Below are 25,038 nucleotides of genomic sequence, written 5' to 3' on the forward strand. Positions count from 1 at the left end.
TTGATTCGGTTTTAGAGGTCAAACCAAACCAAAACCAACACTATCGATTTTCCACTTTCTACACCGTAACCAATCCATTAGAAAATGGTTCGGTCTGGTTTCTTTCTAATTGGTCTGGTTTGGTCCGATTCCAGCGGAAAACCGAATCCATGTTCAGCCCTACTAACCAGAGGGAACGTACGGGCCTAGGGGTATAAACAAAAATGAGAGATTGTTGTAAATTTGACCAAAACTGTGGTCACCCCAACTTAAATTCAACTTCAACGCCATTTTTCTGAATTTTGCTCTCTCTCCATCTATCTCAATCGAAGAAGCAGCCATTAAAGAGAGAGGGAGAGAGAGAGAGAGAGAAGAGTTGATCTGCACCTCAGTCAGTCTCTCAGCAGATCCATCTCTGTTATTATCTCTCTCTAACACAGAATTCAACTCAACCTTCACTTCTTCTTATCTGACCTAAATTGCCCAGCAATAACTTACTCAAGGTTAGGTTTAACCCTTTCGTTTTTCTCTTTGAAAATCTTCATTCTCTTCAAATTTCAGTTACAATGTGACCAATTGAGAGTTGGCATTCTGGGTCGTTTCAACATTGTTGAATTGATGTAATCTGATTTTTTTTCTTTTTCTTTTTTGATGTTGTAGTTCAGGGTTTTTGAAGATAGGGGATTTCCGAGTCTTCATTTTTGGATTTCTATACTCAATAATCTCTGCATATGGGAAGGTAATTTCAGAGATTTTTGTCTTCAATTGTATAATTGAGAGGTACACTAACTTTATTCAGTTGAATATAGAATTAGTCTGCACTTTATTGAGTAAATTATTACTATGGGTTAGGTTTAAGTAAGCATAAGGGGGAACGATTTAGACACTATGGGGTGTTTGATTAAAGTGTCAATTCTTATTATTCTTTCATCATTTCTTTGTGTTATTATATAAGGGGCCAAAAATAGCACCAAACAGTCCAAACAAGAAATCAAATGCTTTAACTTACCAGTTGAGAATAGATTTTTATGTGGTTAGGTTTGGTGATTAGAACCTGCTTGATCTAACAAATGTAAGGACAACATAATTTCACTCTCCCGAAACAAAATTGCATCTCTCTAAGTATAATTACTCATCTACGATACCTACCCACATTACAGTCCGAGTAGGTGAAGTTGTCTCAGTTATGTAAAATAAATAAATTATGTTGTCTATAACTAGATGAAGAAATTGATGGGTGAGTCCTGAGTTGGGGATAGTTTCGTTGCTCATAGAAGTAAGATATTCTCATTTATTCTGGTTGGTAAACCTGAGTACGATTGTTTTTATGCTACATGGTTGACCTTCTTTTTTAGTTTTGTCAATATGCTAATGTTTGAATGGATATGAGTATGAAATAATCTTACTAGATAATACGTGAATTAGTGTTTCAGACAAGCCTTCATGGAAATGTATCTGTATTAGAAATTTCAGCAGGGTGCAGGGTACTGGGTCTCCAAATTGTATCTTCAGTAGTGTGCTCTTTGTGTGGTTTATGCATGTCTATTGGTTCAAAGTATATGTATGATCTTTTAGTTTGTACATGTATTTTGGTCCTGGGACTAATGGAATTTCTTAATCTCTTCGCGAAGCTCTGATGGGTCTATGCTTGTTCTTCTAAAATGAAACAGTTAGCTCTTTTCTTGCCTTAATGTGTTTATCTTTATACTATGTTTTGTTTTCCAAGCAGGTTTCTTAAATATCTGGAAGTTCGAAAAGGCTGGGCGTTTTCACAATTAGACCAGAAATCACTTTTTATTAGGCTGGTTTAGGAAAGTAGCTCCTTAAAGATGGGATGAAGAATGTGAAGAAAGAAGGGTTTTGTTGAAGCTATTTGTGACATTTACTAGTACTAGAAAATGAAGAAGAGAACAAGTTTTCCAACGCGGTATCTGATTGTCCTTTTAACATTCTTTTGTACGTGTGTTTGCTATATAGAACGTGTGGGATTCTCAATTGCTTACACTGTAGCTGCTGATGCTGCTGGGGTGGATCAATCAACTAAGGGTATCATTCTCTCTACCTTTTATTATGGATACGCCTGTTCACAGGTCCCTGGAGGATGGGCAGCCCAAAGGATAGGAGGCAGGCGTGTTCTCCTCTTTTCATTCATATTATGGTCTTTAACTTGCGCTTTAGTTTCACTGGATCCGAACCAGGTTACCATTTTAGTGTTAGCCCGCTTGCTTGTTGGGGTTGCACAAGGTTTCATCTTTCCCTCCATTCACACCGTGCTAGCTCAGTGGGTTCCACCTCATGAAAGATCTCGATCTGTTTCTCTCACTACTTCTGGCATGTATCTAGGCGCAGCAGCTGGCATGCTTGTACTTCCTAGCTTGGTAAAGTTTCAGGGACCACAGGCTGTGTTTTTTGCTGAGGCTGCGTTGGGAGGTTTCTGGTCAATCCTCTGGCTTAAGTATTCTAGTGATCCACCTCGATCGGAACATCCAAAGGCCACAGCTTCTGGTTTTGGAGAAACACTGTTGCCTCTTAGGTCAGCCCAGAAGATGAAAGTGGAGAATGGAGGAAGTTCAACTCATGTTACCAAAATCCCATGGAAAAAAATTATGCTGTCTCTGCCAGTTTGGGCGATAGTGGTAAACAACTTCACTTTCCACTACGCCTTGTACGTTTTAATGAACTGGCTGCCGACATATTTTGAACTTGGTCTCAAGCTTAGCCTACAGGACATGGGCTCTTCTAAGATGTTGCCGTACCTCAACATGTTCATATTTTCAAATATAGGTGGGGTTGTTGCAGACCACCTAATCACGTCAAAGATCATGTCAGTGACTAAGACCCGGAAATTCTTGAATACTGTAGGGTTTGTAATTGCCTCCCTTGCATTAATGGCTCTCCCTAGGTTTAGAACATCTGATGGAGCAGTATTTTGTTCTTCGGTAGCACTTGGTTTCTTGGCTCTAGGCAGAGCGGGCTTTGCAGTGAACCACATGGATGTGGCACCCCGATATGCAGGAATCGTGATGGGAATTTCTAATACTGCTGGTACTTTGGCGGGCATTGTCGGAGTTGGTCTGACAGGGAAACTTTTAGAAGCTGCCAAGTCTACTAATTCAGATCTTTCAAGTCCTGAAAGCTGGACATCGGTATTTTTCATTCCTGGATACCTTTGCATATTCAGTTCAGTTGTGTTTCTAATTTTTGCAACTGGGGAAAGGATATTCGACTAAAGAATCAGCGTTAATGGACTCCTTCAGCCTGTATTCTGCCTGATGATTGATTGTATCCAGAAAGAGAGAAGGTAAACTGTTCTTGGTTCTGTAACCTAGTAGGTAGAGCATTATCAATATTATTAAACTGGGGAATATATTTGAACCCTTGAGGTACACATTTTATCCTTGAATATATAAAAATTTTCCATGGCCTACAAAAGATGATTATTGAGTATAAAATTTTTAGTCAGAAAACGGAGTTGAAATTTATAAAAGGCTATTACATCCACATGTTATATGGTAATGTTTATGCCATCCCTTGTAGGGATTTTTGTTCGACCAATAGCTAGAAACTAGCGGAACCAAACTCTGAACATTAGGTTATTTGGATGTCAACAATAATGACTTCAGGAGTATAAAATAAAGATAAAATTGTAACCGGTCTCTCTAGTCTCTAGTAGTGATATCCAACCATTGGTTGCTGAATGCTTCAGACCTGAGTGCAAAACTGATCAGCCTTGCAATATGCAGTGATGGTTGCTGCCAAATCCCAACACATTGCGAGTGCAATTAGGAGCAACGTGAGCTAGTAACCCTTGAGCTGAACCTCTTCAACTTCCAAGCAGGATCAACTACTGTTTGAAACCAGGTCCATTGGGGTGGGTAGGCCCTTTCCCTTGTTTATATGTTCAAGCTTGTAGATAGCCTTCGAGCCTAGCCCGCAATATAATATAAAACACGCAGAAAAAACAAGAATATGGCAAACTCAAACAGATGCAAAAACACTACTTAAGACACCAAGAAACAGAACTTACCAAGATGCCTTACATTCATCGCCTCCAGTATCCATTTTCCATCTCCAGGGGTTTTTGAATTCCCGTTATCTAGAAAATTATTCTAACACAGAGACTTCTATATCTTCCGTCATCTCAGGATCCAAATGATTCATGTATAAATTAGAACAATTAAATCAGTGTTAGTTACGCCCTAAAAAATAAGTAAAAATAAATCCAGAACAATGACACCGGCAAGGACCCAACATAAACCGAAATGGAGTAGTAAGTTTTGAAGTGGAGAGAACTTATTTCCAGGAGTTGTGAGACAACAACAAAATACGAATTCAAATTTCAAATATGGAAACCTACAGATTGACACTTTTTTCTTTCTAATTTCAACTAGGTCATATACTTCGAGAACATTACAGGATAAAAGATATTTCGTAATATTAATGCCTGGTAACTAAGAACTGATTTGCAAGCAGACCAGTTCGACAATCAACAAAATTTGTGAGAAGCGAAATAGTAGCAGAAGTATAGAATATCTTTCTTCTGACAAACAAGCAGAATCTTAATGAAGCATATATAGTAAGCTTTAAAAGTATACGAACTTATAAAGAACTTGATAGGTGTCTAAAACACCTAATTTTATATCGAGTATTTATGCTTTCTTTGCTATTGTCTTTGTGAATTGTGTCTCTTATGTGTGTTTTTGAGTTATTTAGGTGCTTTGAAATCATTTGGAGTAAAAGAAGAAGAAAACGTCCATTTGGAGCGAAAGAGCAAAAAGATCAATTCACAGACGGACGAAACTTGGAGCCAGCTAAGGTTATGCAGCAACGGAGGCGAGAAATGAACTGTCAGTTCTCCACAACTGACAGTTGAGCAAGAAAAAAAACAGGCAGTCAGTTCTGTGGAACTGACAGGCCAAATGGTCACTTGGTGGCCCATATCAAATCACTGGGTGTCTTGAATGATTTTTATCATTACAACCCTGAAATCGTGAAGTGGATATTCTCATTACATTCCATCTGAAATTCAGAGAAGTGGCTGCGCAGTGGAGAGTTTTCTTTGGGGTTTGTTGATGTTGAAGATTAGGTTTTGTTGAGATCAAGAAGGAGATGAAATTGAGACAGTGGTCGAAGTCTGGATCGAGAAAAGAGATAAGAACTCGAAGCTTGCTAATGCCATCGATTTCTGCTGCTGCTTAATAGGGAAATTCATATTTATTGAGGGTTTGTTCTGGATTCGAATTGAAGCCGAGATTTGAGAGGATTCAAGGACATGGGTTTGAAGCAGATTCGCAGTAGGAAGGGAAGAATTGCTACTCGAGTTCAAGAAGTTAGGGTTGCTGATAACGATTGATTAGTGGGGTGGACGAATTTGAGAAGATCTGAAGAAGAAAAGATGAAAAAGAAGATGGGTTTTGACTAAATTAACTGATGGTGAAAGCTTCGATTCGAGACAGGGAGGAAACTTGGTGGAATCTGATGTATCTGGTGATGAAATGGGTTGTCAACAGAGCTGACTGAGGCTGCGGAGAAGGTGAACTGAATTTTAGTAGGTGTATGTGTTAAAAGAACAAGAGAAGCTGAATGGGTGTTGCAATGATGGTGAAGATACAGGAGCTTGAAGTTGTTTCAGGTGACAGTGACTTGTGCAGATGGTAGACTAGTGGTGATGTGTAGCTGCGGATAGACGGCAGCTGGAAATGGAGTATATGAGGCTGCAGCTGCAATGGTTGAATGCTAGATGTATGTTAGGAACGATGCAGATCAGTAGAAGTGGCTCAAGGTAGTGGTACAAGTTTTATTAACTGCAGTCAAGCAGAGCTGTTGCTGTTGCTTTGAGTTGTGATGCAGAGAAGCTACAACAAGAGTCAGAGAATGTTCATTTAGATGTATGTTAGGGATTCAGTTGAGATAGAATGAGTTGATGCTGTACACGGGAGTCGCAGTTGTGGTCTGGCAGAGTCATAAGAAATCGGCTTTGCAGAAATGTTGCATTACAGGATTGGAGTTGTGAGCTGGGAACTCAGGTTCATTCTTCAGCTGGCGAAATTGGATGTGAAGCAACCCTGTTGCAGCTGTTGCAGTTGTGGTGATGATTGTGTGAGATGGAACTGGAAGAAATGTTGGTTAATGTTTGAAGCAGAAACTGAGTTGGAGCTGATTGGCAGTGGTGTTGCAGTGCATAGCTGAGCAGATGGTGATGGTATGGCTTTGAAGACTAGAAGAATGCAGGTGCAAGTACAATTGCAGTTAGGAGATGGAATTTGTGCTAACACCGAGAACTGATGCTGTTGGTGGTTTGCAGTCGAGCAAAGAACAGGTGAATGAGCTGAACTGAATCAATGTTAGATGTATGCTTAGGTTCAGGAGATGCTGCAATGAAGTTTCAATGAGAGATGGTGGTGGTACCAGATTCTATGTTGGGTTGAAGTTGGTGCTGACTGGTGGTGATTCTAAACTGAAATGGGAAATACTGGTTGTCACAGTATGGGTGGAATTGCTGCTGGTATTTGGCCTGACAGAGAAGGAATTATATTGGGTCTGTGGCATCTTTGCCAAGACTTGGTTTCAGCTAGCTGTGTTTCTGATGTTGCTTGTCAGTTCTACAAGACTGACAAGCATAGCAAGTTATGGGCTTAATGGGCTTTGATTAAGGCCTGAATTGTGGTTATTAGTATGGGCCAGATAGGCTCAGTCTTTGGCGAGCTAGCCAAGAATTGCGTGTGATTTGGCCTGACAGAGAAGGAGTTAAGAAAAGCTACGAAAAGAAAAGTTTTCTACTTTCTTTCTTATCACGTATTATTTTTTACTTGGAACTTTGGAGAACGGCGATTCTATTAGGGTTTGTTTTTCGTTTATTTTTCATCTTCTTCAATTTATTTGTGATTATGATTATGATGAACTCCATTATTATGAGTAACTAAACTCAATTATTGGTTATGGGATAAAAGTTGATTTCCAACATGTTATTTGATTCAATGAATTAGTTTTGTCTCAATACTTTATTGTTTATGATTCATTATTAATATTGTCATATGATTTGATTGTTTGTTTGGTTGAGTCCGGAATCAATCCGATTTACATTCATCTCTATTGCTAGATTAGGGTTATTATACGAAAAAGTGATAATTCCTGCTTGCAAGTAGCATAGTGCCATTATTACTTGTAGTGATACATCTTTTTAATTGCATATGAATCATAACCTTTGTTAAAACGAATTAGTGCTTTTACACGTTTGTTTGCATTGATTAGTCTTATTTCATAGAACTTATTGCTCTTAGGGAGTTAAACTTAATTGTGCTTTTACACTTTAGGTTGCTTTCTAGGTAGGTTTCACAATATCATCTTTTAATGTTGTTTGTGATAAAATCGGGAAATAAACGGGATACTCTTGCGATCAAGGTATCCTAGGACTTTTAATAAATGAGAGATTAAAATATCAATTCTAGTCATTGATGAAAATACATGTTTGTGAATGATACTATCCCGTGACCAATATCTTCTCCTTATTGATTATTCCAATTATTTACTTTGCTTTCAATTACTTTTATTGCTTTGATAAAAACAAAAATTCCCCCTGGTTACTAAGAAACTGAAATTTTATAACAACAAAAGCCTCTCTGTGGGAACGAACTCTTTCTTATCACGTACTATATTTATATCTAGTTGAGTGAGAAAGTGAATTATATTTGCTCGGCTGACAACCGATAAAATTTTGGCGTCGCTGCCAGGGAGGCATACGGCTTGTTATTAAGTTTTTAGTTTCTTATCATCATTTCTGCTTTCATATTTGCTTTTTGTTTTCTTGTCTTGTTTCTCACTTGTTTGCGAGAATTGTTTTCAGGTACCTAATCCCTGCCTTCTAAAGATTGGAACTATCCAAGGTGCGGGATAGCTACTCGAAGAGGCACAATACTCCAACCAAGTCAAGACACGACGGAAGAACAAGAGTTAGAAGTGGAAGAATTATTACAACTAGAAAAAGAACAAGAGGTTCCATTTGTAGAAGAACCACTAGTTGAAGAAGAAGAAGAAGCAATGGGTGATGCAAATCGTACACTCAAGGACTTGGCTTCTCATAGGCTTGATGCACAACGGTGGTGTATTGAGACAAACTCAACCTTCGAGATCAATCCGGGGTTGATTAGAGAGTTACCGAAGTTTCATGGCATGGCGAATGAGGATCCAAACAAGCATCTCATGGATTTCCATACCATAGTCACGGCCATGCTACCACCGGAGACTAATGCCGATGGTGCAATGTTGAAAGCTTTTCCATTCTCTTTGGCGGACAATGCTAAGGAATGGTTGTATTATTTACCATCCGGAAGTGTCACTACATGGAACGGGTTGAAGAAACTCTTTCTAGAGAGGTATTTTCCTGCGTCAAAGGCTACTCAGCAAAGACATTTGTGGGATAAAACAACACGTAGGAGAATCTTTGTATGAATGTTGGGAGCGATACAAGAGATTGGTGGCAAGCTGTCCACACCACCAATTCAGTGACACTATGATAATCCAATACTTTTATGAAGGCCTCCAAACAAGTGATAGATATCTTATTGATGCAGCAGGTGGTGGTGCACTAGTAAACAAGACGGTGGCCCAAACTACCGAGTTGATTGAAAGCATGGCTGCGAACTCGCAACAATTCTACACAAGAGGTGAACCAATAGTTAGGCGAGTGGATGAAGTTACAGAGTCATCATCACACCGTGATCAAAGGATGGATAACATGGAGCAAATGATGCAAAAGATACTTGCGGTTATTTTACTTTCATATGGTGAAGAGTTGGAGCAAGCTAGTGCGGTCTTTCCAAATCAACAAAGACGGTATGATCCCTACTCCAACACTTACAATCCGGGATGGAGAGATCACCCCAAATTTAGCTATGCAAACAAGCAAGGCGCGGTTCAACAACCTACATTCAACCGTTCGGGTGGATTTCAACCACAACAACAACAATTCCAGCCGCAACAACAACAATTTCAGCAACCACAACAATCGATGCAAAATCAAGGTTCTGATATCGATGCAAAGCTTCAAACTTTTATGCAAGGCATTTCTACCATGTTTAAGGAAAGTCAAAAAGAAACTAAGAGTGATATCAAGGAGTTGCAGACACAAATGGGCTCTATGGCGGTTGATATAAATAAATTGAAGGCACAAAATAGTGTGAAACTCCCTTCTCAACCTATTAACCCAAAAGAGGGTGTCAATGCTATTACGTTGAGAAGTGGTACACAACTTGTGCAACCCGAATTTACTGATTCGGGCAAGGTGGAAACACCAAGGGAACCTGTTTTGGAGGAGAAGAGTGATGATTCTACCCAAACTTCTGAGGTACCTATTCCTAACTCTAAAACTCCGGTTTCTACTTATGTTCCTCCTTTACCTTTTCCTCGCAGATTTGCAAGTTCCAAGAAGGCGGAACTAGAAAAGGAGATTTTAGACGTTCTAAAGAAGATTCATGTGAACATACCACTCATTGATGCTATCAAGAAAGTTCCCAAGTATGCGAAGGTGTTGAAGGACTTTTGTACCAATAAGCAAAGGCTCAAAGTTAATGAAGTGCTAAGTGTGGGGGAGAATGCTTCGGCAATCTTACAACACAAACTTCCACTGAAATGTAAGGATCCCGGTAGCTTTGACATTCCAGTCACAATTGGTAACACCACATTTAACAAAGCTATGTTGGATTTAGGTGCATCCGTTAATGTTATTCCTGCATCTATGTACAATTCACTTGAGTTAAGTCCTCTTAAAAAGGATGGAATTGTATTGCAATTAGCCGATCGCTCTAATGTTTACCCAATGGGTATTATTGAGGATGTTCTTGTGCAGGTTAATCAACTTATATTTCCAGCTGACTTTTGCGTGTTAGAGATGAATGAAGGGTCACCGGACTCGTCTCTTCCATTGTTACTTGGGCGTCCCTTCATGAAAACGGTGAAAACCATTATTGTTGTGGACAAGGGAACGCTAACTATGGAGTTTGATGGAGAAATAATACGTTTCAACATTTTCGAGACGATGAGATATCCTAGTGATGTCCACTCTTGTTTCTCCATTGATGTTATGGATACATTGGCACAACAAGTGTTTGAATTGAATGGTGATGATGCCTTGGAAACCGTTTTAACTACATCCATGGATAATGATGTAGAGTGTGCTAATGAAATCAAGGAAGACCTTGGTGATCTTAATTCACTACAATGATGCCCGGAAACTCATAATATCTCTTTTATTTCTTTACCATGCAGTGATGAAAAGCTTGTACCTTCCATTGTTAAATCTCCAAAGTTAGAATTGAAACCTCTTCCCGATCACTTAACGTACTTGTACTTGGGTGACAAGGAAGATTTACCTGTGATTGTTTCTAACAAGCTTAGTGAATTACAGGAGCAAAAACTTCTAAGGTTTCTAAGGAAGTACAAGACGGCCATAGGATGGACAATTGCTGATATCAAGGGTATAAGCCCTGCCGTGTGTATGCACAAAATCCTTTTGGAGGACGATGTAAAGCCTACAAGGGAAGCGCAACGTCGTTTGAACCCTCCCATGATGGAAGTTGTGAAAAAGGAGATACTAAAGCTTTTGTACGTGGGTGTTATCTACCCCATATCTGATAGAAAGTGGTGAGCCCGGTACAAGTAGTACCAAAGAAATCAGGTGTGACGGTGGTGGAGGATGATAAGAACGAACTTGTCCCAACTCGTGTGCAAACCGGTTGGAGGGTTTGTATTGATTACAGGAAATTGAATGCCACCACTAGGAAGGATCATTTTCCATTGCCTTTTATTGATCAAATGCTTGAACATTTAGTTGGACATTCTTATTATTGCTTCCTTGATGGTTATTCAGGTTACAATCAGATTATGATAGCGCCGGAGGATCAAGAGAAAACCACTTTCACTTATCCTTTCGGTACTTTTGCTTATAGAAGGATGCCTTTTGGCTTGTGCAATGCTCCAGCTACATTTCAAAGGTGTATGGTAAGTATCTTCTCAGAATATGTTGAAAACATAATCGAAGTGTTTATGGATGACTTTAGTGTCTTTGGTGATTCATTTGACCTTCGCTTGCACAACTTGTCATTAATCCTTGAACGATGTGTTGAAACAAATCTTGTGCTAAATTTGGAGAAGTGTCATTTCATGGTAACTCATGATATAGTTTTAGGCCATATAATATCTTCTAAAGGCTTGGAAGTCGATAAATCTAAAATAGACCTTATTCGTGGTTTAACCCCTCCCACTACGGTGAGGAAGATACGCTCTTTTCTTGGTCATGCAGGTTTTTATCGTAGATTTATCAAAGACTTTTCCAAGATAGCATCACCATTTTGCAACTTATTGCAAAAAGATGTGGTTTTTAACTTTGATGAAAAGTGTATGGAGGCATTCAATCGTTTGAAAGAACTTTTGATTTCAGCCCCTATCATTAAACCACCGGATTGGAGCAAGCCTTTTGAGCTCATGTGTAATGCAAGTGACTATGCAGTTGGTGCAGTGCTTGGGCAATGTGTGGGGAAGATACCTCATGCTATCTATTATGCTTCTAGAACGTTAAATGAGGCCCAACAAAACTACACAACCACTGAAAAAGAGTTGTTAGCTATTGTTTTTTCTTTGGAAAAGTTTCGATCTTATCTAATTGGTACAAAAGTTGTTGTATTTTCTGATCATGCAGCACTTAGGTACTTGCTAATGAAGAAAGAAGCGAAACCGAGGCTTATACGATGGATCTTACTCTTGCAAGAGTTTGATATTGAAATCAAAGACAAGAAAGGAATTGAGAACACCGTTGCGGATCACTTGAGCCGTCTTGTTGTGGACAAGGAAGCTATCCCGTTGCGTGAAAGTTTCCCAGATGAGCAACTATTCTCAATTTCCTTTGGAGAACCATGGTATGCTGACATTGTGAACTACTTGGTGTCTAAACAAATACCAAAGAACTTGTCTCGTGCTGAGAGGGACAAACTTAAGAGGTTAGGGAACCAATAAATATGGGATGATCCATACTTATGGAAGCAAGGTAGTGACCAAGTATTACGAAGGTGCGTTCCCGAATCTGAATTTAATTATATCTTGTCTTTTTGTCATTCCTATGCTTGCGGAGGACATTTTGGGAGTAAGAGAACCGCTCACAAGGTACTTGAAAGCGGTTTCTATTGGCCAACCTTGTTCAAGGATGCATATGTATGTTGTACAACTTGTGATAGGTGCCAAAGAACAGGCAATCTAGGTGCCCGAAATCAAATGCCACAAACTTTTATTCAATTTATTGAGGTTTTCGATGTATGGGGTATTGATTTTATGGGTACTTTTGTCAACTCTCATGGGAATTTTTATATCTTACTTTCTATTGATTATGTCTCCAAGTGGGTGGAAGCTAAAGCCACCCCGACTAATGATTCTAAAGTGGTTTCATATTTTGTGCAAGCTAATATCTTAGCAAGGTTTGGAATTCCAAGAGCCATAATTAGCGATGGGGGTTCTCACTTCAAAAACAGGATTTTACAAAGCTTGTTAAAGAAGTATAATGTGTCGCACAAGATTGCAACACCTTATCATCCCCAAACAAATGGACAAGCCGAGGTTTCCAACCGGGAGGTGAAATCCATTCTAGAGAAGACGGTGAACCCAACAAGGAAAGATTGGAGCATGCGACTTAATGATGCTTTGTGGGCTTATAGAACCGCATACAAGACATCTATCGGGATGTCTCCCTTTAGGCTTGTGTATGGTAAACCTTATCACTTACCCGTTGAAATTGAGCATAAGGCGTTTTGGGCTATTAAGCAATGCAATATGGAGATGGATGGGGCTGGAAAGCAAAGGAAGTTACAACTCCAAGAGCTAGAGGAGCTTCACAATGATGCATTTGAAAGCTCACGCAATTATAAGGAGAAAACGAAGGCCTTTCGTGATAACATGATTTCTAGGAAACAATTTTTCATTGGGCAGAAAGTGCTTTTGTTTAATTCTCGCTTGCATTTATTTCCGGGTAAATTAAGGTCACGTTGGATTGGACCTTTTATTGTTACTAATGTGTTTTCTCATGGTGCAGTGGAAATTCGTAGCATAGCTACAGGCAAGGAACTTAAAGTTAATGGGCAACGGTTGAAACCATATTATGAGAATTTCACTTCCGAAGTGGTGGAAGGAGCTAACTTTGTGGATGCACTCCCTCTGGAGGAGGCATAAAAGGCAAGGAGATAGTCGGGCTGACGACTTTAAACCAAGCGCTAAATGGGAGGCAACCCATAGTATGAGTATTTCTTGTCTTATTTATTTCTTGTCTTGTTTTTAGTTTTTCTTGTCTTGCATTCATTTTTTTCTGATTTCTTATCATTATCATGTTAGCATTTCCCACCTTGACTTTCTTTGGACGATTCAATTTACATTGAGGACAATGTAAAGTTTAAGTGTGGGGGAGTGGTTGCATTTGCATTGTAAATTTTTCAAATTTTTTGACTTTTGTGTAAAATAGTGAATGAGAAAACTCCAACTTGTAGTTAGTTTAGAGTCACATAGTATACATGTCGCTAAGATTACATCGAGATTCTCATAAGAGTGACTGAACTTAGAGATGACAGAGAACATGATCGGGTTTCTTTCTTGTATGAGAGTTAAAGTTGGATTTAACCATCCCAGTGGCGAATGAGGTGCAGAATGAATTCGGTATTAGATTTGTGATCCCCTATAGTGGAGACTACCCATGTTACATCATGAGAGGCACCGGCCTTCACTTCTTTGTACCTGTCTAAATATGTGCTTTTAGAGTGTGTGTCACCGTACGTAAACTCCGGGTAGAATGGTGAGCTACCCAACCTCCCACCAATAGAAGCACTATTTTGATCTCTTGAGTGTTATTTTATCAATCATGAATGGTGACATCGAATTGCTAACTTACATACCACTTGTAATCTTGTTCGCAGTTAGCACCATCCACTTTATCTCTCTCTACACCGATAGGTCCATAGAAACACTATCATCATCAACAAGAGGAGCATCACAAATTCGAAGGAAAGTTGAAGACGTTTAAGGTTTACAAGCAACAGTACAGAAATGAGCAAATTTCAGATTCAAGTATAACAACAAGACAAGAAGCAGAATTTTTACAAGTTGAAGACTATTGTACGAGATCGAATATTATCAAGATGAGAGTCAAGAAGTTTATGATATCAAGACATACAAGTTGTGAGGAATCGAGCGGTAAAGTACTTACAACATGGCCTTTGTACTTGCAATTTTATCTCTATCTCTATCTTTATTTTGTATTTGTTTTATTTTCTCTTGTCTCAAAAAAAAAAAGAAAATAAAAAAAAATGAGACATGGTCACCATTATGCTAGGTCTCTTATAAAAAAAAAGTAAAAAAAAGAAGAGAGAGACAGACAGACATACGAGAGAAATTTTGTTAGGTACATTATTAGTTTTGTTTTGTTTCATTTTGTATTTACTTTCTCTCAAAAAAAAAAAGAAAAAAAAAATCATTGCATCATATTTGGTTTGTTTAGTTCGTTTTTGGTTTTGTATTCATTCAATAAATCCAATGGAAGAAGAAATATCCATAATGAGGTTTCAAGCAACAAGGAATTAGAGGAAAGAGTTACATTGTCACGATTCTACGTAGTTCAAGATTTCATCATCAAGAGTTGAAGACCGAAGACGTTTCTATGGATGCTGTGAGAGTGGTGCTAACTGCACGCCGAATGGATAACGAGGTAAGTAAGCATATTCCCACCTTCGTTAAGTGGTTGATTTCCTTTCTTAGAGATCGTCAGTAAAAAGGTTTTCAAAATGCATCAAAGATGTGGGTTTTCAAAACAATTCGGAGGGTTTTTGCCTTCCTACCATTCAACGTGTCGCAGGATTCTCTCTTCATTCCTACCTCGACACATGTGTGACCCATAAAAAGCTGTTTATTATTGAGAGCAACTTCATAAAACCCTTTCTTGTGAGGTAGAGTCGAGATTTTTGATCACTCCGAACCCGAATTACTTTCGAGAAGGGATGGTTATTTCTCTCTCAAATTTTAAGGATGAGATTGTGTTCATTTATGTGTCTAACTGCTTATGACTAGTGTGCAGAATCTCTATGTCTTCTTAGCGCGTCGGATGTTATCCTTACGGAGAACTAGTAAGTTGGAATTGTAGGTTTTGTGGGTATATCTCTAGTAAACCCTCATGTGAGTTGTATGTATCCTTTAGAATAAGTTTCGTTTGATTTGCTCGAGGACTAGCAAAGTCTAAGTGTGGGGGAATTTGATAGGTGTTTAAAACACCTAATTTTATATCTAGTATTTATACTTTCTTTGTTATTGTCTTTGTGAATTGTGTCTCTTATGTGTGTTTTTGAGTTATTTAGGTGCTTTGAAATCATTTGGAGTAAAAGAAGAAGAAAACGTCCATTTGGAGCGAAAGAGCAAAAAGATCAATTCACAGACGGACGAAACTTGGAGCCAGCTAAGGTTATGCAGCAACGGAGGCGAGAAATGAACTGTCAGTTCTCCACAACTGACAGTTGAGCAAGAAAAAAAACAGGCAGTCAGTTCTGTGGAACTGACAGGCCAAATGGTCACTTGGTGGCCCATATCAAATCACTGGGTGTCTTGAATGATTTTTATCATTACAACCCTGAAATCGTGAAGTGGATATTCTCATTACATTCCATCTGAAATTCAGAGAAGTGGCTGCGCAGTGGAGAGTTTTCTTTGGGGTTTGTTGATGTTGAAGATTAGGTTTTGTTGAGATCAAGAAGGAGATGAAATTGAGACAGTGGTCGAAGTCTGGATCGAGAAAAGAGATAAGAACTCGAAGCTTGCTAATGCCATCGATTTCTGCTGCTGCTTAATAGGGAAATTCATATTTATTGAGGGTTTGTTCTGGATTCGAATTGAAGCCGAGATTTGAGAGGATTCAAGGACATGGGTTTGAAGCAGATTCGAAGTAGGAAGGGAAGAATTGCTACTCGAGTTCAAGAAGTTAGGGTTGCTGATAACGATTGATTAGTGGGGTGGACGAATTTGAGAAGATCTGAAGAAGAAAAGATGAAAAAGAAGATGGGTTTTGACTAAATTAACTGATGGTGAAAGCTTCGATTCGAGACAGGGAGGAAACTTGGTGGAATCTGATGTATCTGGTGATGAAATGGGTTGTCAACAGAGCTGACTGAGGCTGCGGAGAAGGTGAACTGAATTTTAGTAGGTGTATGTGTTAAAAGAACAAGAGAAGCTGAATGGGTGTTGCAATGATGGTGAAGATACAGGAGCTTGAAGTTGTTTCAGGTGACAGTGACTTGTGCAGATGGTAGACTAGTGGTGATGTGTAGCTGCGGATAGACGGCAGCTGGAAATGGAGTATATGAGGCTGCAGCTGCAATGGTTGAATGCTAGATGTATGTTAGGAACGATGCAGATCAGTAGAAGTGGCTCAAGGTAGTGGTACAAGTTTTATTAACTGCAGTCAAGCAGAGCTGTTGCTGTTGCTTTGAGTTGTGATGCAGAGAAGCTACAACAAGAGTCAGAGAATGTTCATTTAGATGTATGTTAGGGATTCAGTTGAGATAGAATGAGTTGATGCTGTACACGGGAGTCGCAGTTGTGGTCTGGCAGAGTCATAAGAAATCGGCTTTGCAGAAATGTTGCATTACAGGATTGGAGTTGTGAGCTGGGAACTCAGGTTCATTCTTCAGCTGGCGAAATTGGATGTGAAGCAACCCTGTTGCAGCTGTTGCAGTTGTGGTGATGATTGTGTGAGATGGAACTGGAAGAAATGTTGGTTAATGTTTGAAGCAGAAACTGAGTTGGAGCTGATTGGCAGTGGTGTTGCAGTGCATAGCTGAGCAGATGGTGATGGTATGGCTTTGAAGACTAGAAGAATGCAGGTGCAAGTACAATTGCAGTTAGGAGATGGAATTTGTGCTAACACCGAGAACTGATGCTGTTGGTGGTTTGCAGTCGAGCAAAGAACAGGTGAATGAGCTGAACTGAATCAATGTTAGATGTATGCTTAGGTTCAGGAGATGCTGCAATGAAGTTTCAATGAGAGATGGTGGTGGTACCAGATTCTATGTTGGGTTGAAGTTGGTGCTGACTGGTGGTGATTCTAAACTGAAATGGGAAATACTGGTTGTCACAGTATGGGTGGAATTGCTGCTGGTATTTGGCCTGACAGAGAAGGAATTATATTGGGTCTGTGGCATCTTTGCCAAGACTTGGTTTCAGCTAGCTGTGTTTCTGATGTTGCTTGTCAGTTCTACAAGACTGACAAGCATAGCAAGTTATGGGCTTAATGGGCTTTGATTAAGGCCTGAATTGTGGTTATTAGTATGGGCCAGATAGGCTCAGTCTTTGGCGAGCTAGCCAAGAATTGCGTGTGATTTGGCCTGACAGAGAAGGAGTTAAGAAAAGCTACGAAAAGAAAAGTTTTCTACTTTCTTTCTTATCACGTATTATTTTTTACTTGGAACTTTGGAGAACGGCGATTCTATTAGGGTTTGTTTTTCGTTTATTTTTCATCTTCTTCAATTTATTTGTGATTATGATTATGATGAACTCCATTATTATGAGTAACTAAACTCAATTATTGGTTATGGGATAAAAGTTGATTTCCAACATGTTATTTGATTCAATGAATTAGTTTTGTCTCAATACTTTATTGTTTATGATTCATTATTAATATTGTCATATGATTTGATTGTTTGTTTGGTTGAGTCCGGAATCAATCCGATTTACATTCATCTCTATTGCTAGATTAGGGTTATTATACGAAAAAGTGATAATTCCTGCTTGCAAGTAGCATAGTGTCATTATTACTTGTAGTGATACATCTTTTTAATTGCATATGAATCATAACCTTTGTTAAAACGAATTAGTGCTTTTACACGTTTGTTTGCATTGATTAGTCTTATTTCATAGAACTTATTGCTCTTAGGGAGTTAAACTTAATTGTGCTTTTACACTTTAGGTTGCTTTCTAGGTAGGTTTCACAATATCATCTTTTAATGTTGTTTGTGATAAAATCGGGAAATAAACGGGATACTCTTGCGATCAAGGTATCCTAGGACTTTTAATAAATGAGAGATTAAAATATCAATTCTAGTCATTGATGAAAATACATGTTTGTGAATGATACTATCCCGTGATCAATATATTCTCCTTATTGATTATTCCAATTATTTACTTTGCTTTCAATTACTTTTATTGCTTAGATAAAAACAAAAATTCCCCCTGGTTACTACGAAACTGAAATTTTATAACAACAAAAGCCTCTCTGTGGGAACGAACTCTTTCTTATCACGTAATATATTTATATCTAGTTGAGTGAGAAAGTGAATTATATTTGCTCGGCTGACAACCGATAAGAACTCTAGTTTTTTCCACTGTGTGCAACATTCTCATCTTTTCCCAGAACAGCGACTGCTTTCTTTAAAATGGCTTCTACAGGCAGGTGGGAATTTTCTACAGCTTTAGATATTTCCTGCCATCTCTCACCATGCTTCGGCTCTGCAGCTACGCATCTTTTCAAGACATCCCTCTGGGTCTCGTCAGTGCCATGCTGGAGTTCAAACTTGTAATACATAGCCCAGAAGTCACCAGTACCTGGGGCAAGATTCACGGCTCTGTTCATCCAGCTTCTAGCTTTATCCAACTTCCTGTCATGCCAAAACATTTTCGCCACCACTGCAATGACATGGGGATCATTATTGCATCGTTTGAGAGCATCTGCACTTCTAGTTTTTCGTTGGGGACGCGGGACCATCTCAATTGATGTTGCCCACAGTATCCCACTTTCTGGGCACTCCTGCAATGCCTTGGCTATTAGAATCTCAGATTCCTTCTTGTGCCATTTCGTGATTCAGCTCTAACAGCAGCAAGCCAAAGTTCAGGGTTTCTTGGATTTCTCTTCCTGCCCATTGTGAGAACAGCTCGAGCTTTGCTCAGTCCGTTCATCTTCTCCTCCAAACTAGCAAGTGAAAGCCAAAGAGGAATGCAGCTTGGGCAATGTTTAACTCCAGTTTGGTAAGCCTCTTTAGCTTGTTCCAGGTGACCAACCCTGTCGTTCAACTGTCCCAGCATCAACCACAGTTTGAAAAATGAAGGGAACAATTTTAGGCCTTCCTCAAGTAATTTTCTCTCCTCAGAAGAGTTCCCCAATTCTCTCTCAACAATGGCTGATTTAATCCAAACTCTCTCTGTGCCTCCTCTTTCTCTTGCTTTAACAAGAAGCAGTCTTGCTCTTTCTGGTTCTTGATTCTCAAATTCTAACTTGACCGCAGCAAGCCAAATATCCTCAGAGTTGGGTATGGCAGCATAAGCCTCTTGAAGGATTGCTCTAGCAGCAGGAACCTCTCCAGCAAGCCACTTTTCTTTGGCACCCATCAGCCATAAAACCTCAACTTGAGGCCTGTAGGTTACAGCTTTACGTAGTATAGAATCTAGTGATTCCCTAGTTCCATGGCTCTTCTCTAATTGAGCTGCCTTAAGCCAAATACTCTTCTTAGTCAGAAACATTGTAAGCGCGTGAGCATATATAGCTCTAGCAGTTTCAATTGAACCCCTCTTTTTGCATTCCTCTGCATCAGCAACCCAAGTCCTTTTCCTGTCTTCTTCTTCAACCCCAACCCCAATAGTGTTCCGAATAATAGCCTGGCAAGTAAGAACAGACCCTGCTCGTTCCGCCGCCTCAGCTTCCTTCATCCAAACATCTCTACCAATATCCAATCCCTCTTTTTGTAAAGAACGAATTCCCCTCTCGATGACCTTCCCAACCATTCCAGTATTCCCATTTGCTTCTTCAAGTTTCGCAGCAGTAATCCAAATAGCCGGTTCCTTGCTCAGTTTCTCCCTTGCTTTGTTCAAAACTTTCTTTGCGTTATCATATGTCTCCAACCTCGCAAGAGCAATCCAAAATTCAATATGCCATGGGCAACATTCGACAGCTCTCTGAAGCAATAGCCTTGCATCTTCTTCATCAGACAATTCCACCATTGCTTTCCAAAGCCTGACAGAATTTGGGATATGTTCTAGTGCTTTCCTGAATACCTTACATTTAGTTCCAACATTTTTCTCTAGTTTTGCAGCTAGCATCCACAGCTTTACAGAATTCGGAATCATCTTAACACCCCTGGCAACTACACCTTTAGCTTCATCTGGACTAGAGAGCCTACACGCTTCCATCCAAACATCTTCGTTCTTAGGACACTCTTCGCAACCTTTCCTTATCAATTTCCTAGCATCTTGTACTTTCCCTGCAACTTCTTCCAGCCTAGCCACAGCAATCCACCCCGGTGGATGTTTCGGATTCGTCTGTATAACAGATTTAAGCAACAACCTAGCCTTCTTTATATCAGAAATCTCAGCATCACTTGTAATTTTCATGCTCTGTAAGTCAGTTAAATAGCCTTTTGGATCAATCCCAGACACAGAATCAGACAATCTATCTAATTTCAACGACAAAACAGTAAATCTACCTTCGGCGTTTAACTCCGTCCCCGCCCACGGAGTCTCCGTCCCACCAGCTGCCCTACTTTTGGGATCCAAAGCAGTAACACGTTTTTGCTCCTGTATCAGGAACAGGTACAAAAGACTCAAACCTCCTTGTCTTAATCCTCTTCGTTAATTCTACAGCCTCTGGTATGCTATCCCATTCTTCAGCCGAAACCGTCTCCAATTTCCTCTTCAAATCAGAGAATTGTTCCGTAATCTTAAGATTCGAAGCATTAAATTCCTTAATTTCTTGTTTCAATTTAGCTTCTTTCTTATCTTTCTTTCTTGATTCCATTCTCTCATCAATAGCTTTCCAAACCCTATCCGCTTCTATATCATCGTCATCTTCAGCCGACGTACCAAGCAATCCAAGATCATTACCTTCAAACTCATCGAACGCTTGATTCTCATCATAACCCTTTTCCTCATCAGCGTCATCATATTCTGCTCCTCCTTCATCTTCCTTACCTTTCCCTCTTCCCCGACCAACACCGCCTGGAAGACCTGGTGCGATTCTAGCTGCTGTGCCAATATCAGACCTAGTTGTAAACCCAGTAGCACCACGACCTAAACCTGCAACATAGTTAGGCGGTGGCTTTGAACTGAGAAAATCCAGTCTAGGTTTTGGTGCGACTGGTGCTTGCATTCTTCCGAAAAGTGAAATTTTGAGCGAGAGAGATGAGTTTTGATTTGGTTGCTAAAAAAATTTAGGGTCTTACGCAGCAGAATAACTTGTTTGAAAAGCAATAGCAAAACTACGCCTAAACTGGCTATATATAGGCTTCGATAATTCCTAAAGTTTTATCAGGATTAGAAAAGGAAATATTACCCAAACCTGAATGCCTAGTGTACGCTGAACCGGCTGCCGACCTATTTTCGACTAGGCGTCAAGCTAAGCCTACACAGCATGGTCTCTTCTAAGCCGGACATCGGTCATTTTCATTCCCGGATTTAGTTGCAATTCAGTTCAATCATGTTTCCAAACTTGAAAAAGAGAAAAGGGTAAACTGTTCTTGGTCGTGTGTTCATATTAGGTAGACTCAGGACGTTCAAATCTAAAAACCATGCTTGTATGTCTTCAAGCGTGGTAATTGGTTTGGAGCCCACCAAATGGCTTGTTTCTATGCATGTGGGGTGTGCAACGGACGGACGGATGCGGATTAGGAGTCACCCGCATCCAATCCGTCAAAGTTGCGGATTTGGAAAATCCAACCGTGTCAGGCCCAATCACTCGCGGATTTAATATCCGCGGATCAACGGGTGATACGGACCGGATGCGGATTAACCGCGAATTTAGTTAAAAAAAAACGTGAATAGCAAAATATGAATCATTAAAAACGTCTTAAGTCAGTAAATGAGAAAACAATTGAGAAATTTGGCTATTTGATGGGAAAAAAAAACGTGAAGAGCAATGTCAGTAAGCTGATAGTTCCTTAATATTGTACGTGAGATGAAAAAAGTGACTTATATTAGTTTATGAGGAACATTAGAATGTTGCTTCACTGCAAGTCTGCGATTAGTAAATGTAGGATTGCAACATGATTTACATAATTCACCTGGTTATCTTCCCTGATGTACCTTAACGTATGAGCTCATTTCACACTGCACATGTTGTAAGTTGCATTTCAGTCCCAAAGTCCGAACTGTTTATCCTGGCAGAGCTGTGAAGTTCCTAGGGAATGATGACTGTTGAACCCCTTTCGTGTCATTTGGTAAGTTCTAGTTGTTTTCAAAGTAGTGCAGTAAAATCCAACAGTACATAGAAAAGTTTGTGTTCCATGTATAGTCTCACAACCACATTTTGGTTAGACGAAAATGAAAACTAGGAAAAGTTTAATTTATACGGTGCGGGTGAATCCGCGAATTTCAAAATCCAACCGCAACCAAATCGTGAAAAGTGCGAATTTGAGAATCCCACCCGTGTCCGATCCATATAAATCTTGCGGATTGGGTTTCATCCGCAATTTTACGGACGGATACAGATGAAATCCGCGATCCCGAACTTTTTGCTCACCCCTATATGTTGGTGCTGGTCCACAACAATATTAGACAGGATGGAAATAATTCCAAAGCACTTCAATTCAATGAAACGCATAAATTGTATATTAAACCTTGACATCGTGTATGAACATAGTTGAAAATTTGAACTTCTTAAAATATGATTTCCAAGAAAATTTGGATAATTTTTCCTTTTGTAATCTGGTGGACGATTTGGAAGCAGCGAAACTGCAAGTTATTAACAAGAAGAGAGACATTATAGTTTGTAACTGGAAACTGTTATTGGATACAACTAGTTTTTTTTTCCTGTTCTGTACTCTCAGCATTCGTGGTTCCGATGGTTGTTATTTCTTAGCTCAAGTTTGCCTTTTCCTTTCAAAAATAAATAAATAAAATAAAGTGCAACACACATCAATTATCTACCTACTCAAAACCTTTCAGGTTTTCAACACGGTCATAAATTTTACGAACAACCGACACTAAAAGCATGGGCTCTGGCCACTAGAGGGCCGGGTTGATTTAAGATGCTGTCAGTTTCAGCTCCCTTATAAGTGGCCTCATCATGATCATGAGCAACTACTACCCCAGAGTAAAGAGTGTAAAGCACACTTTAAATGTGAGTATGACCCACGTTATATCTTATCTGTGCCCATATGCTGGCACGTTTGTCCCCAATGTAAGACACCGACACATCCCAACCCAATATCAATTAGTATCACCACTGGATTGTCTAGCATGCCTAATGTACACCACACAACCACCCACATGGGTATTTCTTTTCAGGTCAGGAAAACCTAACGTCCTAAACACCAAACACCTGTGAAATTTCTGCTAACGGGTCGCTACGGTTCAGTCCCGTTATCTACGGTTCATTAAGTCTGGTAATACTTCCTTCGTTTCATTTTAGATGGATTTATAGTATTTCGTGCAATTCAAGAAATTGAGAGAAGTATAAAAAATTCTATTTATACCCTAAAAAAATTCTTCAAATATTATTTATTATTATTATATTTAGAATAAAAACTTGTAGTTCCATGGCAAAAATGTACAAGTGTTGTTGGAAATATTTTGGAAAAAATATGAAAACCTTCAGATGTTATGTAATTAGAAAAAACCCTGAGCCCGTATCTAAAATGGAACTTAGGGAATATAATGAGTTCCCGATGTAACAACAATCTCTATTTACAGCTACAAGGACAATTTCACGTGGAAAACTGACTGTGCTACATGACGAGCTGATCAGCTTGTTTTACCGCGTCCTTGACCATTATGGATTCTAAAATGTACATGATTTTTCTAATTCAAGGTAAATACGTACCGTAGCTGCTATAAAAATTATATATATGATTTAACCAAGCAATTTTTGCAAGCAAACTAAGGATTGGAAACTTGGGTCGAGTTTATCGTGTGGTGCATGTGCATTACCAATTAGTTTGTACTGATGATCGGTAAGTTATTTTTCCTATTTTAGTTTAAATCATAATAGAGGGAGGATCCATGAACAATCTTATATGTACACTATCCATACAAGATTGAACTAATTTTTCTTTAGAGTTCAAAAGACAACGAATTTAAACCTAATATTTTGACGATATATTCCTAATGTTATGCTATAGATTTCTACCGAAAATGAACACAATTCGATATACCAAACCTCACTATCTACCGATTTTAATTTTGAATGTTCATTTTCAAAGTGGTAGATGGTGGTGTTATGCATTTCGGATTGTGCTCATTTTTTGTAAGAATCTAGAGTTTAATAAGATGAACATATCATCAAAATATTGGGTTCAAATTCATTTTCATTTGGACTCTAAAAATAATTGATTTAATCTTGTATGGATAGTGTACATATAAAATTGTCCATGGATCCTCCTTCATCATAATATATCTGAGTACGTACCAGTTATTCTTTCAGATAATGTTTCTATCTTAGTTTAAGTTAGGATGTATTCAGGTATATCCAAGCTATTTTCAAATAATATTGTCTATCCTAGCTTAAGTTACGTATTCAGGTACATTCTTGTTCTTTTTTTAAAATAATTTTTCCTACCTTAATTTAACACGAAATGTATCCTGGTATATCCTACCTATTTTCAAATGTACTTTTAGTTTTCAAAAAAAAAAAAAATCTAAGTTAGTTTAATCCGAATGTATCTGAGTACATATATCCATTTTCAGAAAAAATTCCTACCTTAGTTTAAGTCAGGATGTATCCGAGCACATCTTAGTTATTTTTCAAATAATTTTCCTACCTTACTTTATCCCGGGATGTTCGTTGTACATCTTAGCTATTTTTTTTTTAAATTGACTATAATATCAAGACTTGGTTTTGTTTTGTAGATCATCTCAAACACATCAAAAAGTATAAGTTTCACCAAATCCGACTTATACATAAGAAGTTATGGTATTTTTCGCGGACGATTTAACATGCGTGTATTTGATCAGCATTTATATGGATAAAAGTAGATACTGCTAGTTTACCTGAATCTAGTGGATTTATAATGTTTCTTAAAATAATCTTATAAATATGTAATTTTGGATTATAATGGATTGTGTTAGAGC

The 25,038-nt window shown here is 38.8% G+C and overlaps 1 protein-coding gene and 1 pseudogene across 2 annotated transcripts; one reads left to right on the forward strand and one right to left on the reverse strand.

Moving 5' to 3' along the window:
• The first annotated feature begins 247 nt into the window (after positions 1 to 247).
• On the forward strand, positions 248 to 3,411 carry LOC113299673 (probable anion transporter 5). 2 transcript variants are annotated; one of them, XM_026548746.1, is made up of 3 exons: positions 248 to 482; positions 640 to 718; positions 1,709 to 3,411. In XM_026548746.1, exon 3 carries the CDS (start codon positions 1,878 to 1,880, stop codon positions 3,207 to 3,209), a length of 1,332 nt encoding a protein of 443 aa, XP_026404531.1. In that variant the 5' UTR covers positions 248 to 482; positions 640 to 718; positions 1,709 to 1,877; the 3' UTR covers positions 3,210 to 3,411. The 2 variants fall into 2 exon arrangements, with proteins under 2 accessions (XP_026404531.1, XP_026404532.1); XM_026548747.1 differs by having other exon boundaries at positions 645 to 718.
• Positions 3,412 to 18,131: 14,720 nt separating this feature from the next.
• Positions 18,132 to 21,260, reverse strand: LOC113299674 (annotated as a pseudogene).
• Between the last annotated feature and the right edge of the window lie 3,778 nt (positions 21,261 to 25,038).

This window comes from Papaver somniferum, chromosome 7 (genome assembly GCF_003573695.1).
Source record: "Papaver somniferum cultivar HN1 chromosome 7, ASM357369v1, whole genome shotgun sequence".
Taxonomy (NCBI): Eukaryota; Viridiplantae; Streptophyta; class Magnoliopsida; order Ranunculales; family Papaveraceae; genus Papaver; species Papaver somniferum.